This window comes from Orcinus orca, chromosome 1 (genome assembly GCF_937001465.1).
Source record: "Orcinus orca chromosome 1, mOrcOrc1.1, whole genome shotgun sequence".
Classification (NCBI taxonomy): domain Eukaryota; kingdom Metazoa; phylum Chordata; class Mammalia; order Artiodactyla; family Delphinidae; genus Orcinus; species Orcinus orca.
In genome coordinates, this window is record NC_064559.1 from 190330889 (window position 1) to 190346810 (window position 15922).

At 38.8% G+C, this 15922-nt stretch overlaps 1 protein-coding gene across 2 annotated transcripts in view; it reads right to left on the reverse strand.

Moving 5' to 3' along the window:
- Positions 1-5628: 5628 nt before the first annotated feature.
- Positions 5629-15922, reverse strand: part of YTHDF2 (YTH N6-methyladenosine RNA binding protein F2) — a 31889-nt gene continuing 21595 nt past the window's right edge. Inside the window, exons 5-6 of one of the 2 annotated variants that reach the window (XM_049711789.1) lie at positions 10611-10744; positions 5629-6477 (exon numbers count right to left, since the gene is read on the reverse strand). In XM_049711789.1, the coding sequence (XP_049567746.1) occupies positions 6405-6477; positions 10611-10744 (207 nt within the window). In that variant the 3' untranslated portion in view covers positions 5629-6404. The remainder of the gene's footprint in view (positions 6478-10610; positions 10745-15922) is intronic. The other variant, XM_004266576.3, reaches the window with a different exon arrangement.

The window sequence follows — 15922 nt, forward strand, 5'->3', positions numbered from 1 at the left end:
ACCACTCTAAACTGCAGAGGTGCGGGTAGATGCAGTTATATGTAACCAGGATTGTGGTTTGTCAGTTAAAATAGATGAAGCAAGAGTAAGGGGCAAGGGGATGATGGTGAAGACGAGGTGAGAGGGGGATTATGATGGACCATGGATTTAATCTGGGAAAGAAGACAGGTGCGGTAAGGTGAGGTAAAATGAAAAGGTGATGATACACTTTTCTCAAAAGTGAGTGCTTCCCTCTCAAAGCCTTACCCAGCTTGTCTTCATCACTCACCTCTCTGAATTTGTTAGCATGACTCTTCCAGCCTCATTTATCTTGTGTTACTTTTCTCTATAGTACTCATCACACATGACAAATGTGTCTGTCTCTCCACCAGAATTGAAGTCCCATTGAAGGCAGGAGCTCTTAGCTTTCTGCTATCGCCGCGGTGCCTAGAATTCTGCCTGGCATTTAGCAGCACTCCCCTATCCACTCCTGGCCAGCTTACTCTTCCCGCACGCCCAGGACATGTCCTATACTTCTGCAGCAAAATGCCTTGATTTGGAATGACATGCCTCTAAAAACAGAGTGCCTAGAAACTCTTCACACTGAAGAGAAACAGAAACTCTTCACATTGAAAGGCTTTGGGGAAACAGAAGTCTGGAAAAGTTTGGGTCCCAGTGCTTAAGAAGAACAAGATGAAAAGGTCAGGGTTCTGCCAGGTAGCTGTTGATGACAGAGACCTAGGCCCTTGGGGCACTGCTCACTCCAGGATCCTAGAAGGCCAGCCATATTAAGTTGTTACAGAAGACCTGGGTCCTTCTCAAGCAGACCAAAATAGAAATTCATGGAATTGTGATGGGGGGAGGAGGGGACACTGTAGATGGTCTTGTATTATTCCATTTTTGTAAAATAACTTAAAATTATATGGGTTACTTTCAGGAATACACACATGCTATATACTATATACTGAATTTACATGTATCATAAAGCATTTTTAAAAGGTTTAGAAGGATAGATAACAAAGTGTTATACCAAGATATATATATTGTTTTATTCTATATGTAACCGTCTGGACTGGTGGTTTTAATTAGAAAAGCACTAGTAGTTAAAATGAATTTAAATCCCTGCAAAAATCATACATCAAGTGGCATCAGAGGTCATTTCCTCTTTCCAATGAGGAAGTATGTGCACAGAGTAATTCCCTGACTTGCCCAATCAGACATCTCAATGATGGAGCAGAGTACCTAGGAGAGCGGAAACTGCGAAGGAAGATAAAGAGGCAAGGAGCTCGTGGTTTCCACTGATTAAGAAGAAGCTAGGAAGGAAGATCCAATATTGAAATAGCAATCTGCTAGGTAGATGCCCCTCTTCTCTTCCTACCCTGTATTTCCCCAACTCTAAACCGTATTACAGTGTAATCCTTAAACTAAATTCTGAGGACAAGAATATTATTCATTTCCCTTTCCCCCAGTGCCCAATAGCACCAACAGGGGCTCACAAAATACAGAATGAATGAATAGATGGGAAAAGCAGATGAATACACTAACACGAAAAACTGGACAAAGCAGCAAAATTGGGAGTTTCTTCAGGGAGCTTCCCCTTAAAAGGCAACTCCAAAGTAACTTTCTTTTTTGAGCACGTGAACGTTGCCTATGGCCAGCAGGTGGGGCCACAGTAACAGTTTTACAAACTTTAGCCAGCCACGCGGTCGATCATTATTTTAAAAGGTAGGAGAGCAACAAGCCACGCATGGCACTAATGTCATCTTTGCCCTGCAAGCAGGATAGCGTGAAATTCCAGCTCCCCGTCCCATAGGAGACGTAAGCTCACCTATGAAGGTAAAGGGTTTGGCACTGGGAGAGGCTTTTGCGCAGGTGCAAAGGCAATGGCGACACCGTCTTAAACCCACATTTTTCGCGGTAAAATAGGGCAAGGGAAAAGCACACAAAATGAACGGGTATGCTGAACGGCCCCCCAGGCTGCAGCGGGCTAGAGTTGATGGGGTCGCGGGAGTATGGAGAGAATCACGTTAGCAGGACAGAGGTTTGCCTCCCTGCGGGTCACGATGCAGTGGCCACCATGCATGGCCGCCGACGTGCTCCCGCCGTCCAGTCACCGAGCCCAGCTGCTGGACGGGGCAGGGCAGGCGGGGCCACCCTAAACTCTCCAGCAGGCGGGGCTACAGAGCCAGATCAGGAAACCTGTAAGCAGGTTTGTGGGACCTTCTCCAACCCACTTAGTCTCGCTATGGATGTCTTACCCCACAGCCATGTCAGCTTTCCACGTGCAAAAAACCCTGCAGCTGAAATTATTAGTTTCAAAGAATGGCTTCTCAGGGGTAAGGAGTTCCACCAGCTGCCCAGAAACCACTAGCAGTGAGTGATACAGTCTTAAGTAGCAATACTACCCAAGGCAAAAAACAAAAATGATTGTAAACTGGCTTTATCATATCTGAATCCTAGGGACACTTTTACTCTCACTTTCATTTTCAGAGGGAAGGGCCCTACATTCATGACACAAGATTACTTCTCCAGAAAAATTGTTTTTCAAATAAAAGCGGCAATATTCAAGTGCTATCTGCTCCCTAATGAAAAACAGAAAACTTCAGTATATGACCATTTATTTTTTCACAGGTAGAAAAAGCTCTGAACCCCTAGAACAGTTTAGATGCGTTGGAAACGAGGCCAACATTTTGGGTCTCTATTTACAAGGCTAAAGATAGAAATTATGGAAGGGTGCAAACCAACCTACATTCATTGGACCTCACCCTAGGTGAAGTATTATGCCAGGTGAAAAGCCCTCTCCACAACTCCAGAAGACTGGTATAAAAGCTCTACAAAAGTGGAGGAAGAGATGAAGTGGTTAGGTGTTTTGATTAGGCTAAATAATTCTTCACCTACAGGAGTAATAAAAACTCCACTTTAATAATCTGTTGCTATTTAAAATGTTGCTTTAAAAAAGAAATCAACGATTGGTTTCTAAATATTCTCCAATAAAAGGAACCTTTGTTCCTTTTGAAAAATGGGGCTGGGGCACTGAAAATACAAGACTAGCCAAGAACATCTTACAGAAGGGCTCCAAAAAACATCGGGGGCATGTCAAAAAGACACAGGAGCCAACTTGAAGGAGGTCCCAATGGCCAAAGGTGGGACAATCTGAGCAAGAAATTAAATGATAGCATTGACCTATGGAATAAAATACAAAGTCCATACTGATATCACTGAATAAATAAAATGGGGAGAAGGGACAGCTCCTCCTTATAGCAGAATTCTAATTAGTATGAATGTAGAAGAAATAATAGACATAATGAATTAACATTAGGCAAACGCCACAGCAGTATTTGTTCCGGGGAATAACAATTCAAAGACGTCAAAATTAGTGAACCAAAGATTGATAGTTTAAAATTATATTCCTCCACAAGTTACTTAATTCATTACAAAGGGAAACAATAACTTTACAGTGGAGAAATACAGCAAATACTACCTTAATGTGATCAAAGTTAACATCACCAGTAATAATACATATGGACATCATGTACCCTGATATAATGCACTAAGAAGGCCATATATGATTTTTGCAGTATTCTTACAAAAAAATAATTTCAATATAATAGTGAGAAAGTATTAGACAAATTCAACTCGAGGGGCACTCCATAAACAACTGGTCAGTACTCTCCAAAAGTGTCAAAATCATAAAAGATGAAGACTGAAGAACTTGCAGTCTACAGACTAGAGACAACTAACCATACTGTGGGATCCTGGACTGGATGCTGAGCTAGAAAAGAGACATTCCTTGAACAACCGGCACAATCCAAATATGGTCTATAGATTAGTTAATAGTACTGTATCAATATTTACTGTTTTTGAAAATCATTCCATGGTATGTAAAATGTTAACATTTGAGGGAAGCTGAGTGAAGGGTGTATGAGAACTCTTCACACCATTTCTGCAAAATAAGTTTTTTTTTTAAATGGAACATGTTGGGGGAAGGTAGCCAATCAAGTGTAACTAAGATTAAATCTAGTGAATATAAGACTTATACACTTTTTGATATTAAAGGTTTAAAAAATGCTTTGAATTTAACACTGATGGCACGTTGTGAGACTGTTCAGTTTCCCCTCATATTCAATAAAGGAGAACGGTAAACAAGCATGGCTATCCAAAGTCTTACATTCACAAATGACAGAACAAAGCATTAAGGGCAAATAGTCAAAAGTCAACACTTTCCACTGGCAAAGTTGTTGTTAGCAAATAAGAGAACTAGTTGAGCTGCATTTTGGGATCTTCACCAAACCAACTTCTGGACCAACTCTTTAAGAGTGAATATTATCTAATTTTTTTATACATTACAAGGCCAGTATGGTTTTTAAAAAAATACACAAATTCAACACCCTGCCTCCCTCAACACTCACTCAGGGACAGCTGGGTGAGCAGCCTTTTTAAGGGCTCCAAATTCCTTTCAGCTTGTCCTCAAAGCCACACCAGTAGTTTCTATGTGATGTAAAAATAAAGACTGGGAAGGACTGGCTTAAATACTGAGGCACTAGCATTTCAAACTGTAAAAAAGCATATTGAATAATCTCATATCCAACTTGAATACAAGGTAGGAAAATCTAGGTAAAACTGATTTTGAATTTGCTTTTCTCCGGATATTTTTTTCTCTTTCAAAGGTGAAATACTAAACCTCCATCAAGCCCATGGGAGTCCTGTAGAAGTCACAGAAGTTTCAGCTAAAATTGAAAGCAATAAATGCTACATTTCCAATTCAAAATTGGACATCTTCAAACCGATGAAAGCACAAAGGACTCCCCAATCTGGGGGGAATATACTTCAAAAAGCTTAGCAAATAGGAATATCTAGGTATATTGTGCGGTGCTTCAGATAGGCAGAGAAAAGTTCTCAACTCAAAGTGTCAACAATAACGCTAATTACAAAATCAACATTTATTAATTTTATCGCACCCTTGATTTAGTAGCCTGGGCTGTGTAGAATAGGATGAATAAGTAATCTGTGGGCAAAACAGGGTCCAACAGTATTATAATCCATTTTCAGAACCCTTTCTTACTACAGAAGTTTTTACACATTTAACTAAATCTCCAAAATTGGGACATCTTAAGGGCTAAAAATCTTTAAGGCAGAGAAGCTCCAAACCTTAGGAAATAAACAAGGATGAATCAATTAACATTACGGTTATATGGTTCACAAAGATTCAAGCCCATTGGAATTTCTTATTCTTGGACCACATGGAATCCTGCCTAAATAAGTCATATTTCAGATTAAACACTTAAAACCTCGACACTGGGCTCTACCTACTCTGCACGTAAGATATGTGGCCAGGTTTCCTCAAGGTTATTAGCACAATGCCTGGCACCTAATAAGCACTCACAATCAAATATTTGTTGAACAATTTAGCATAGCAGTGGCTCTACCTTCTCAGGGAAATATCCAGAAATAAAGCATTATGAATATTGGCCCATCTTGCTTTGCAGAGGTCATGGTTATCCAACCCTGGGTACCAAAGCAAGCCTGAACTATTCCATCTCAGTGAACTTTCTAAAAATGGTTGCTGTCTCACCTCTTAAAACTCCTTATACTCCAAAGCTTTCATAAAATATAGCAGATTCAAATAATACTAATAAATGGTACTAGAAGTGATGCTCAACAGGATCTCACGTTTATTGAGAAGTGATTAATGGTAAAAAGAAAGGCAATGCCCTTTCCTCATTGGCTGAACAAGAAACTGAAGAAACATTCACTACACGTTTTACAATATTTTTCTCTTCCAAAATGCATTTCTGTAAACAAGTTTTTACCACTGTTCTTAGCTTTGAAATCAAATTAATCCTGACTTAATCAGTATAATGTACAAGAACAGAACATTTCTTAGGACTCCTAGTATTTTACTTTGAATAACAAAGGGTCAGAGAAAATGAACCACCCTTAAAGACACAACCTTGGGTAACACTGTTAAATTCTCCAAGACAAAAATTCTTCATAAAAATGTTCTTCCAGTTCAGAAGGGAAAAAACAAATTCCCACTTTCTGGGGTGGATGCCCAAAACCTTCAAAACTCAAGTGTTCTCCAAGTGCAAATGTCAAAATGGGGGGAGGAAAGGGTTTAAAAATTAGAGAAAACTGTATGCACTTACGGACTTTAAAATCCGAAAAACATAGTAAAAAGACAAAAAAACAAAGCATTATGCTCTGAAATCACAACCAAAGCCAAAATAAAAGGGACATTTTTCACCTAAACTACCTAGAGGGATTTTTTGTTTAGTTTTTTCTTTTTCTTTTTTTTTTCATTTTCCAGTTAAGTCCTATGTCTTTTGTGAAATTCCAATACTTAAACTGCAAGTCTGCAATCGTCTCTGAAGTCAATGAAATTAAGAAAAAAGTCCTAATTCTCTTGAAGGTCAATTTTTTTCCTCTTAGGATATGCAGACGCAACCGTTGCTGCAGTCTGTGCAGAACTGCCTCTTATTTCCCACGACCTTGACGTTCCTATAAGTTAAAAAAAAATTGAAATGGTTAGTTAAAACTTATCTGAACATGTTTAAGAATTACAACTTCATAGAATAACTCAACAGAAATTTAATTATTTGTGCTAAATAGAATATTCCCCACAAATAAAAACTTTTACTTCTTATATTTTAAACCAAAGTACTTGCACTCAAGCACCCCAATTAATACAAAATTATTTTTCTTTGACTTTAAAATTCTTAACTGACTAAACACATTTGTTTTCCTATTATAGTTGGTTTACGCTAATATGTGTCAGTCCCCCCAAAATATGGGCCTAAGTAACTCAAACATATATCTATCAATGGCCTGCAGCAGGGAAGCAGCATAAGCCCTAACAGTTCTAGAGTCATCCCATATTAGTCCCAAGGCCTTAACCATATTCATAGGCCTTAATTTCCTTTTTTTTAAATAAAGTGAGGATATGTATCTGGGCTGTGGGAGAATTAATGAGTCGACATATAGAAAGCTCTTAGTCCATAGCAGGCAAGAAAATCATCCTTTTCCCCTAGGGAGAGTTTAAAATCCACTCAGAAGTGGATTTTGAAAACTGAATGCAATTCTTACATTTTCCCTGAAATAGATCTAAATGCTCCTTCCTTATTAAGAATCATTCTTTACGAGCCTTTCCTAAATGTACCCCAAACAGCATTCCATTTCACACACTACCTCACTTATTGGGATTTTTAAAAATATGACTCAATCCACATGCCTTTTAAAAGCAAAACCAAAAGCAAAAAAAGCAAAAGCATTAAGTGGTTAGGAGCAAGCACACAGACCTGAACTTAGACTCGATTCATCAAGCCACATGAATAGAGTCATTTGCTCCCATTCACCTTATGGTAACTATGGTTCTGAAGTTAAACATGATTCCTATTAAGAAAGAACAGCAAATACTACTTATGGGCTTCCATGTTCCAGGCACTGTACATAATGATCTTAATAACCACCTTACAAGGACTATACTATTCCTGCTTCAGAGATAAGAAAACTAAAGCTCAAAAAAGTTAACTGACCAAGGTTACCTAAGAACCAAGATTCAAATCCATGGCTATATGGCTCTTTACCTACACCATGTCATTACAAATATTTACGTAAAAGTCAACAAAGTTAAGTGAGGCTCTGTGATGAACTGACTACCACCACTAAACTACTCCAAGGATATAAAAACAGTAAATTTCAGAAGGAACAGTTATCTTTTTGTGATGTCCCACTTCACATATCAGGAATTCAGAGATAAACTCACCAACATACAAGGATCTGGGATATTTTCAAAATAAGTCATTTTGAAACTTCAACCTTTATAAAATTAATTTAATAAAACAATTCACCCACACACTGTTTCTGGAAATCAAACTCAATTCAAGAATAAGAAAAAGAAATTCAATCCAACATAAAAGGGACCTCAAAAGTTTTGATGTTCCTGGGCTGCAGTACTGACCCTCCCCTTTCTATAACTCTCCCAAAGTTTTGGTAATTAATATATTGTTTATAATAGGAAAATCACAACTAAAAAAAAAACCAAAACCCTCTGGCATTGACCAAAATGAAACTTACAAAAGCACCTAGATTCTCATATCAATCTTTTTTTAAAAAATTGTAGTTGATTTACAATGTTGTGTTAGTTTCAGGTATACAGCAAAGTGATTCAGTTATACATACATATACATATTTTTTTTCAGATTCCTTTCTGTTACAGGTTATTACAAGATACTGAATATACAGTTCCCCCTGTGCTGTGATAGGAGTAGGTTCTCCTATCAATCATAAACTCATCTACCTCGTTCAGTCTTTCTTAATTTGGATGGATACTATTTATCTAACCTCTCTTCTATTGCTAATCAAAATCTACCTTTAGTTTCAGGAAATATGGACTCTTTTCTTTGTGTTTCTTGATTAAATCTCATTCCCATGCTTTTAAAAGCCAAGAATGCCTGGCCTTCTGGCCCTGGGGTACACTTCAAAACCCCTTCCTTCTCTGAGACTTCCTCAACCACTGCAGTTTTCAAGGTGCTTCTAAATCTGCATCCACAATTGAAAATCAAATTGTATTGACTTATTTCATATAAAATTAGTCCCAACTCAACCAAAAGCTCCTAGAAAGCAAAGAACAGTTCTCTAGCTAAGCTCACTCACAAACTTATTTATGAGTTTAGCAGTGGATAACAGGCTACAGTTGACTTTTATGTAAAATTCTGGTTCTCATCACAAGAAAAAAAATGGTGATGGATGTTAACTAAACTTATTGTGGTAAGCATTTCACAATAAACACATATATCAAATCATTATGTTGTAGTACACCTTTAACAATGTTGTATGTCAATTATATCTCAATAAAAATGGGAGAAATCCCTAGAGGCAACTTCTGTTACCAGTTTCTTGTGTCCTTCCTGAGTTATTTTAAGCGTATAAAAACTTATTACATCTTTTGTTTTTTCTTTTCACAAGCAGCATACAAAACACACTTCATTTTGCTTTTTTTCCCGTCACTTAATATGTCTTACAGATTATTAAATTTTAGCACATATAGATCTGTTTTTTTTATGGGTCTGGGAGCACCCTCCTTGCTCTGAATTCAAGAATTGAAGATCTAGGGCTTCCCTGGTGGCGCAGTGGTTAAGAATCCGCCTGTCAATGCAGGGGACACAGGTTCAAGCCCTGGTCTGGGAAGATCCCACATGCCGCGGAGCAACTAAGCCCGTGCACCACAACTACTGAAGCTCACGAGCCTAGATAGAGCCCGTGCTCCGCAACAAGAGAAGCCACCAAAATGAGAAGCTCACGCACCGCAATGAAGAGTAGCCCCCGCTTGCCAGACTAGAGAAAGCCCATGTGCAGCAACAAAGACGGACGGACGGACAGACGGACGGACGGAAGGAAGGAATTGCAGATCTAAAAGAGAAGCAGTTCTCAAAGACATTATGATGAATGAAAGAAGCCTCAGACAAAAGAATACACACTGTATGATTCCAATTATGTGAAGTTTTATAACGGAAAATGAATCTACGGTGGGGACAAAATTAGAACAGTAGTTGTCTGGGGTGGGGTGGGGGTGGAAATTTCTAGGATGGTAATGTTCTATATCTTCATTGGGGTTTGGGTTACACAGATGGGTACATTTGTCAGCACTCAGCAAATATACATTTAAAATTTGTGCATTTTATTTAACTCAAAAAATACGTAAAACAAATACTGAGCTCTAGTTAATGATACGCATGCTGAAACGTTTAGGGGTGAAGTATACTGATACTGACAATTTCTTTGAAATACATCAAAAAACAAAACGGACTAGCAGAAAAACAAAAAAAACTGGAGAAAAAATTCTGCCTATTATTTTAATGTAATGTAACCCCAGGAATACAAATAAACTTACATGCTCCAAATTGTACCATTAAATTAGAAAACCTAGACTTTGCCAAATCCATTTTTCCCTAAGAAACACACTTATGGGAATTCCCTGGTGGTCCGGTGGTTAGGACTCCACGCTTCCACTGCAGGGGGGGGCACTGGTTCTATTCCTGATCAGGGGACCTTAGTTCCCCACACGCCAGGCAGCTCGTCAAAACAAACAAATAGAAATACACACTTGTAAGTTCATCACAATGCTTAGTAACAGCATTTAAAATATTTAGTCAAAAGAAATGCAAAATAGCACTGTGAAATTGCACTTATTAAGTCATCTCATTTTTAAACACAAAGTTTGTTCCTCTATAATGTGATACTAAATCCACCTGTGTTCAATTTTGCCTCAAACGTAACATAAAACTATTCCTGGGGCTTCCCTGGTGGTGCAGTGGTTAAGAATCCGCCTGCCAATGCAGGGGACACAGGTTCGAGCCCTGGTCTGGGAAGATCCCACGTGCCGCGGAGCAATTAAGCTGGTGCACCACGGCTACTGAGCCTGCACTCTAGAGCCCCCGAACCACAACTACCGAAGCCCATGCGCCTAGAGCCCGTGCTCCACAACGAGAAGCCACCGCAATGAGAAGCCCGCGCACCACAACGAAGAGCAGCCCCCGCTAGCCGCAACTAGAGAAAGCCCGCGCGCAGCAGCAAAGACCCAATGCAGCCAAAAATTAAATAAATTCATAAAAAAAGAAAAAACTAGGGCTTGCCTGGTGGCGCAGTGATTGAGAGTCTGCCTGCCGATGCAGGGGACATGGGTTCGTGCCCCGGTCCGGGAAGATCCCACATGCCGCAGAGCAGCTGGGCCCATGAGCCATGGCCACTGAGCCTGCGCATCCGGAGCCTGTGCTCCGCAACGGGAGAAGCCACAACAGTGAGAGGCCCGTGTACCGCAAAAAAAAAAAAAAAAACTATTCCTGAATCTTAGCTACACAATTATACCAAGAGGGCAAGTACCACCTGTGCCCTAATGTAAACCTGTGTGACAGAAGCTTAAATTATGGAAATTACATGCAAACTACAAATGGCATTAGCTGCCTTAATCTCCTGATCAACATCAAGAAAATATTACATTGATACAATTCAGCAAGCTGATTAAACTGCTCTTCTATTTCCAGATACAATTTTGATGTGTACACAAAAAAATAAGCTTATATATTTACAAATGATAAAGATAATATCCATCTTCTCAGAGATTATAAAGATACTTAAGCATCCACATCATACCATCTTGAAAAGTAAAATGAATTTGGCACCAATAATAAAACTATAAACAATTCACAAGATTTTAAATACTAGCTATTTTAAACATTTTTATTAAAAAAGAAAAAAAAAAAGGGACTTCCCTGGTGATGCAGTGGATAGAAGACTCCACGCTCCCAAAGCAGGGGGCCCAGGTTCGATCCCTGGTCAAGAACTAAATCCCACATGCATGCCACAACTAAGGAACCCACAAGCCTCAACTAAGGAGCCAGCAAGCTGCAACTAAGGAACCCACGTGCCAAAACTAAGACCCGGCAAAACCAAATAAACAAATACTAAAAAAAATAAAAACCAAACAAAAAGAACACTTGGGAGAATTCCCCAGAGGTCCAGTGGTTAGGACTCTGAGCTTCCACTGCAGGGGGCACAAGTTCAACCCCTGGTCAGGGAACTAAGATCCCAAAAGCCACGCAGCACAGCCAAAAAAAAAAAAAAAAAAAAAAAATTGGTTGAAAACGGGAATCAATCAGAGGATCCTGCTTGAAGGGCCTGCCATCACCCAATTTGAGCATTACACAACCTTAATGATAAGTAAACAACTATCACAGTAATATCTTTATTGGGCAAGAACTGGCAATGGATGCTAAATCTAAAGGGTGAAAATTTGATGAGAATAACTGATTCACTTTATTATAAAGCAGAAACTAACACACCATTGTAAAGCAATTATACTGCAATAAAGATGTTTAAAAAATGTGATGAGGAAAAAGATATTTATATAGAGTCTCAAACTATTTTCCCACTTATTAAAAGGAAAATAGTACCTTTAAGTGGAGAACCAGGATACCTTAAATAAGTGATCAAAGTAAACATTACTAATAACGGCATAAACAGACCATCTTATACTTCCTACTGTGATGCACTGAGGACACAAAGTCACTTATGTAGTATTCCTGCCAGAAAAGCATAATCTGAATATACACAATGAGGAAAGGAAACCTCAGACAAGCAGCGACATCTACAAAAATAAATAGCATATACTCTTCAGAAATGTCATATCATAAACAAACAAAAGGGATGAATGGGTGGGATGTTGGTGTGTGAGTATGTGTGTATAACTGCAGATTAAGAGACTAAAAAGACATAAAACTGAAAGATCCTGGACTGGACCCTGGACACCCCCCCCACCCCGCCACCAAAAAATTGCTACCAAGGACATTAAGACAACTGGTAAAAATATGAATAAGATCTGTAGATCAGATAATCGTATTGTGAATGTTAAATTTCCCAATTTTGAAAACTGCATCGTGCTCATAAATGCATGTTCTTGTTCTTAGGAACTACAAACTACACAGCAAAATATTTAGGAGAAAAGGTCATGATGTCTTGGAACTTACTCTCAAATGGTTCAGAAAAAAATTTCACACATATCTCCAAAGAGAAGATGCAGCAAATGTAGCAAAATATTACATTGGTAAATCTGGGTGAAGAGTATGTGGGAGTCCTTTGCACTATTCTTTAAATTTCTCCAAGTCTGAAATTATTTCAAAGTAAAATGTTAATAAATTGGGGGATAATTCATTTAATTCTTCTGCAAAAATTGGCTGCATTAAAAAGTTATATTTGGGACTTCCCTGGTGGTGCAATGGTTAAGAATCCACCTGCCAATGCAGGAGACACAGGTTCGATCCCTGGTTCAGGAAGATCCCACATGCCATGGAGCAACTAAGCCCATGTGCCACAACTACTGAGCCTGCGCTCTAGAACTCACAAGCCAGAACTACTGAGCCCGCACACCACAACTACTGAAGCCCGAGCGCTCTAGGGCCCGTGTGCTGCAACTACTAAGCCCGCATGCTGCAACCACCGAAGCCCGCATGCCTAGAGCCCATGCTCTGCTAGAAGAGAAGCCACCGCAATGAGAAGCCCACACACCGCAACAAAGAGTAGCCCCTGCTTGCCGCAACTAGAGAAAGCCCGCTTGCAGCAACGAAGACCCTACACATCCAAAAATAAAAATAAAAAGTTGTGTTTAACAACTCATGAAACTTTGAAATGTGTTTATTTCCTCATACCTACACTAAAATCACCAAACATGAGGGTATTTTAGCAAAAGAAAATAATCTGCCTATCAGCTTTTTACAAGTCTTCTAAAATGAGAAAAAAAATGACACAGAGAAGATTCTAACACAAGCACCGTTATTTTAACCACTTTGGGACATTAAAACCTTTTAGGTTTCCATAAAAGACTTCTCTTACAGCAGGTCTTTTCTTTCACTTTTGTGACTATTTCCTATTACCACTGGGAATTCCACTAAATTGCTTTGACAATTTACGGTCGAAAGACTTCACTTGTCAGATGTATTTATTAACATTTCTAATTAACCAGTCCTACCTTGGTAATATTTAATAAAGAAAAAGCTGGGGTTGGGAGGGTGGGGGACAGAAGAATGATGACAAGATACACAATAAAAGGAAAGAGCAGAACACATAAAAAAAAGCTGGGACCTCCAATGGGTCCAAGTCCCAGCTGGAACTGCCATAAACACAACATGCATTTGTGTCTTGTTGGACACTCCGGCTTTTATACATGAAGATGCTACTAACCCACCGTAGCAGGGGAAGTGGTGCAGCAAACTGGCTTTCCCCGTGGTGGTGGTGTCATGTTGCAGCCTACCTACTACCTTTTTTAACCTAGTGCCATGTTCAAGGAAGCTACAGTGAGATTTGTGGTAGGAACAGGCTGGACTGGCTAGTCTAGGTTAAGCTCCTGCATAAGATCCTCAAGCACAAACACACAATTAATCATAAAGTCCCAGTTAACCAAAAAACAGACCAAATGCTAAAAGGAAGGGAAGAAGCATTCCTAAAGCTTGAGGATACTGTGATGGTAATAAAGAAAAAAGGAAAACAGCAGAGCAAGATTTTACTGAATTCACACCTCATCACAAAATTCTCACTAGGACATTCATCCTAATCTTTAAATCAGTCCACAATCTCATTGTTCATTGTAGAGACTAAAAAAATTTTTTACAAAATAAAAATAAATTTAAAGATATTAACTAAGAATGTATAAACCAGGGGAAGAAGTTTCTAGGCCTCAATATCTGGTCTGTCACTTAAACAACTAGAGGTTAATACACCATTCACCCATCACATCTTAGTCCCTCCTCACCTTATATCTATAACTATAAAATGCAAAAGTTCATCTCTAGAGGAAATATCCTAAAAGCCACAAGGTGGCAATGTTACTTAAAGTCTGCACATTTGAAATCTCTTCCTATGATATAAATCTGCTTAATTTTTCCTCTATTTAGCTTAATATCCTTTCTCATTTCTACTACCATCCCTCTCCCCACTTTGAAGTGGGCCATAAAACACAACAGGCACACACATATTTATTTGTCGGATAGAATTTTATTAACTTTAAAATCTGATGTCTACCCCTCAGATAAAATTCACTTAATAGCCCTCAAGTAAGTTTTCTTATATCCCCATGGTCCCTGATAGAAAAGAACACAAATTTCAGGGTCCCTGGCTGAAAATAAGACAATGCTTACATAGTTTAACATGAAAAAATAGGATTATACTAATATGACTTTCAATGCTTTATATGGCTTATGAAATCAATCTTTTTTTGGGGGGCACTGTGCTGTGAGGCCTGTGACATCTTAGTTCCCTGACCAGGGATTGAACCCGGAGCCACGTCAGTCAAAGCGCGGAGTCCTAACCACTGAACTGCCAGTGAACTCCTTGATCAATCATAACAGTCTCTGATGCTATGAATATGAGTTATACACACACACACAAACACACATATATTCCCTCCCTTTTAAGATTTTCTAGGTGCAGAAATGGACACTTACTTGAAATAAATTTCTGGGAACTGGCATAGGAGCACTAGGATGAAGTAAATGCATTTAACTAATAACCTTTCCTACCATCAAATTCTTTTCCAAGATTGTTAGTTAGTAGCTGAACTCCTATATACATTTCACTAACAAGGTCAGAAGTAAAGGCCTGGATAATCTACTGTTTTCAGGCCCTGAATCATAAGTCTTAACTAGTAACAGAACAAACGGTAAGACAGATACATTAAAATTTTTTCAGTTATTCTTTGAATCACTCCTTGGCTCTCCAGTAAGAACTACATTTGAACAAAAACTAATTTCACAATAAAATCAATTTCTGAAAACACTTCCGAATACAATTAAACAAATAAGGTTTTTTAATAGCTTGTCAGTCAAATTCCCCCCCCCACTCCCAGCATTTGACAGTAGGTTCAGAAAGAATGAAGCAATCACTGAATATGCTTTCCAGATATCTGATAAATGATATAACCTCCAGTTCCACCTTCAAAAATTTCCAGTCGAACCATCCTCAACACCTCCATTAATACCTCTCTAGTCCAAGCTACTGTACCCTCTCAATACGACTTTGCCACAGACTCCTTTTAACTGATTGCCCTTTCGTCTTGTGCCCTCCTCAGTCTATTCCAAGGGTGGGACCCCAAAATGGAAACTCAGTAGCATTATTAAGTATCATGCCAAAAGTTACTGAAGAATGTGATGACTGATGTAAAATAAATGAAGGTGTATTTATGTGTATATATACATTTATATGCCTGAGATTATGGATCACAACAATCACTCATAAAAGACCTGTATGCAAGTACTTCACTTGTATATATACATTTAATCCTAATAACCCAGTAAGTTTTTTCCCCCGTTTTCATAAAATACTGAGGCTCAAAAGTTTACTTACTCAAATCACTGATAGTGGCAGATATGACACCATCTTCTGAGCTCCTAGCCTTTTC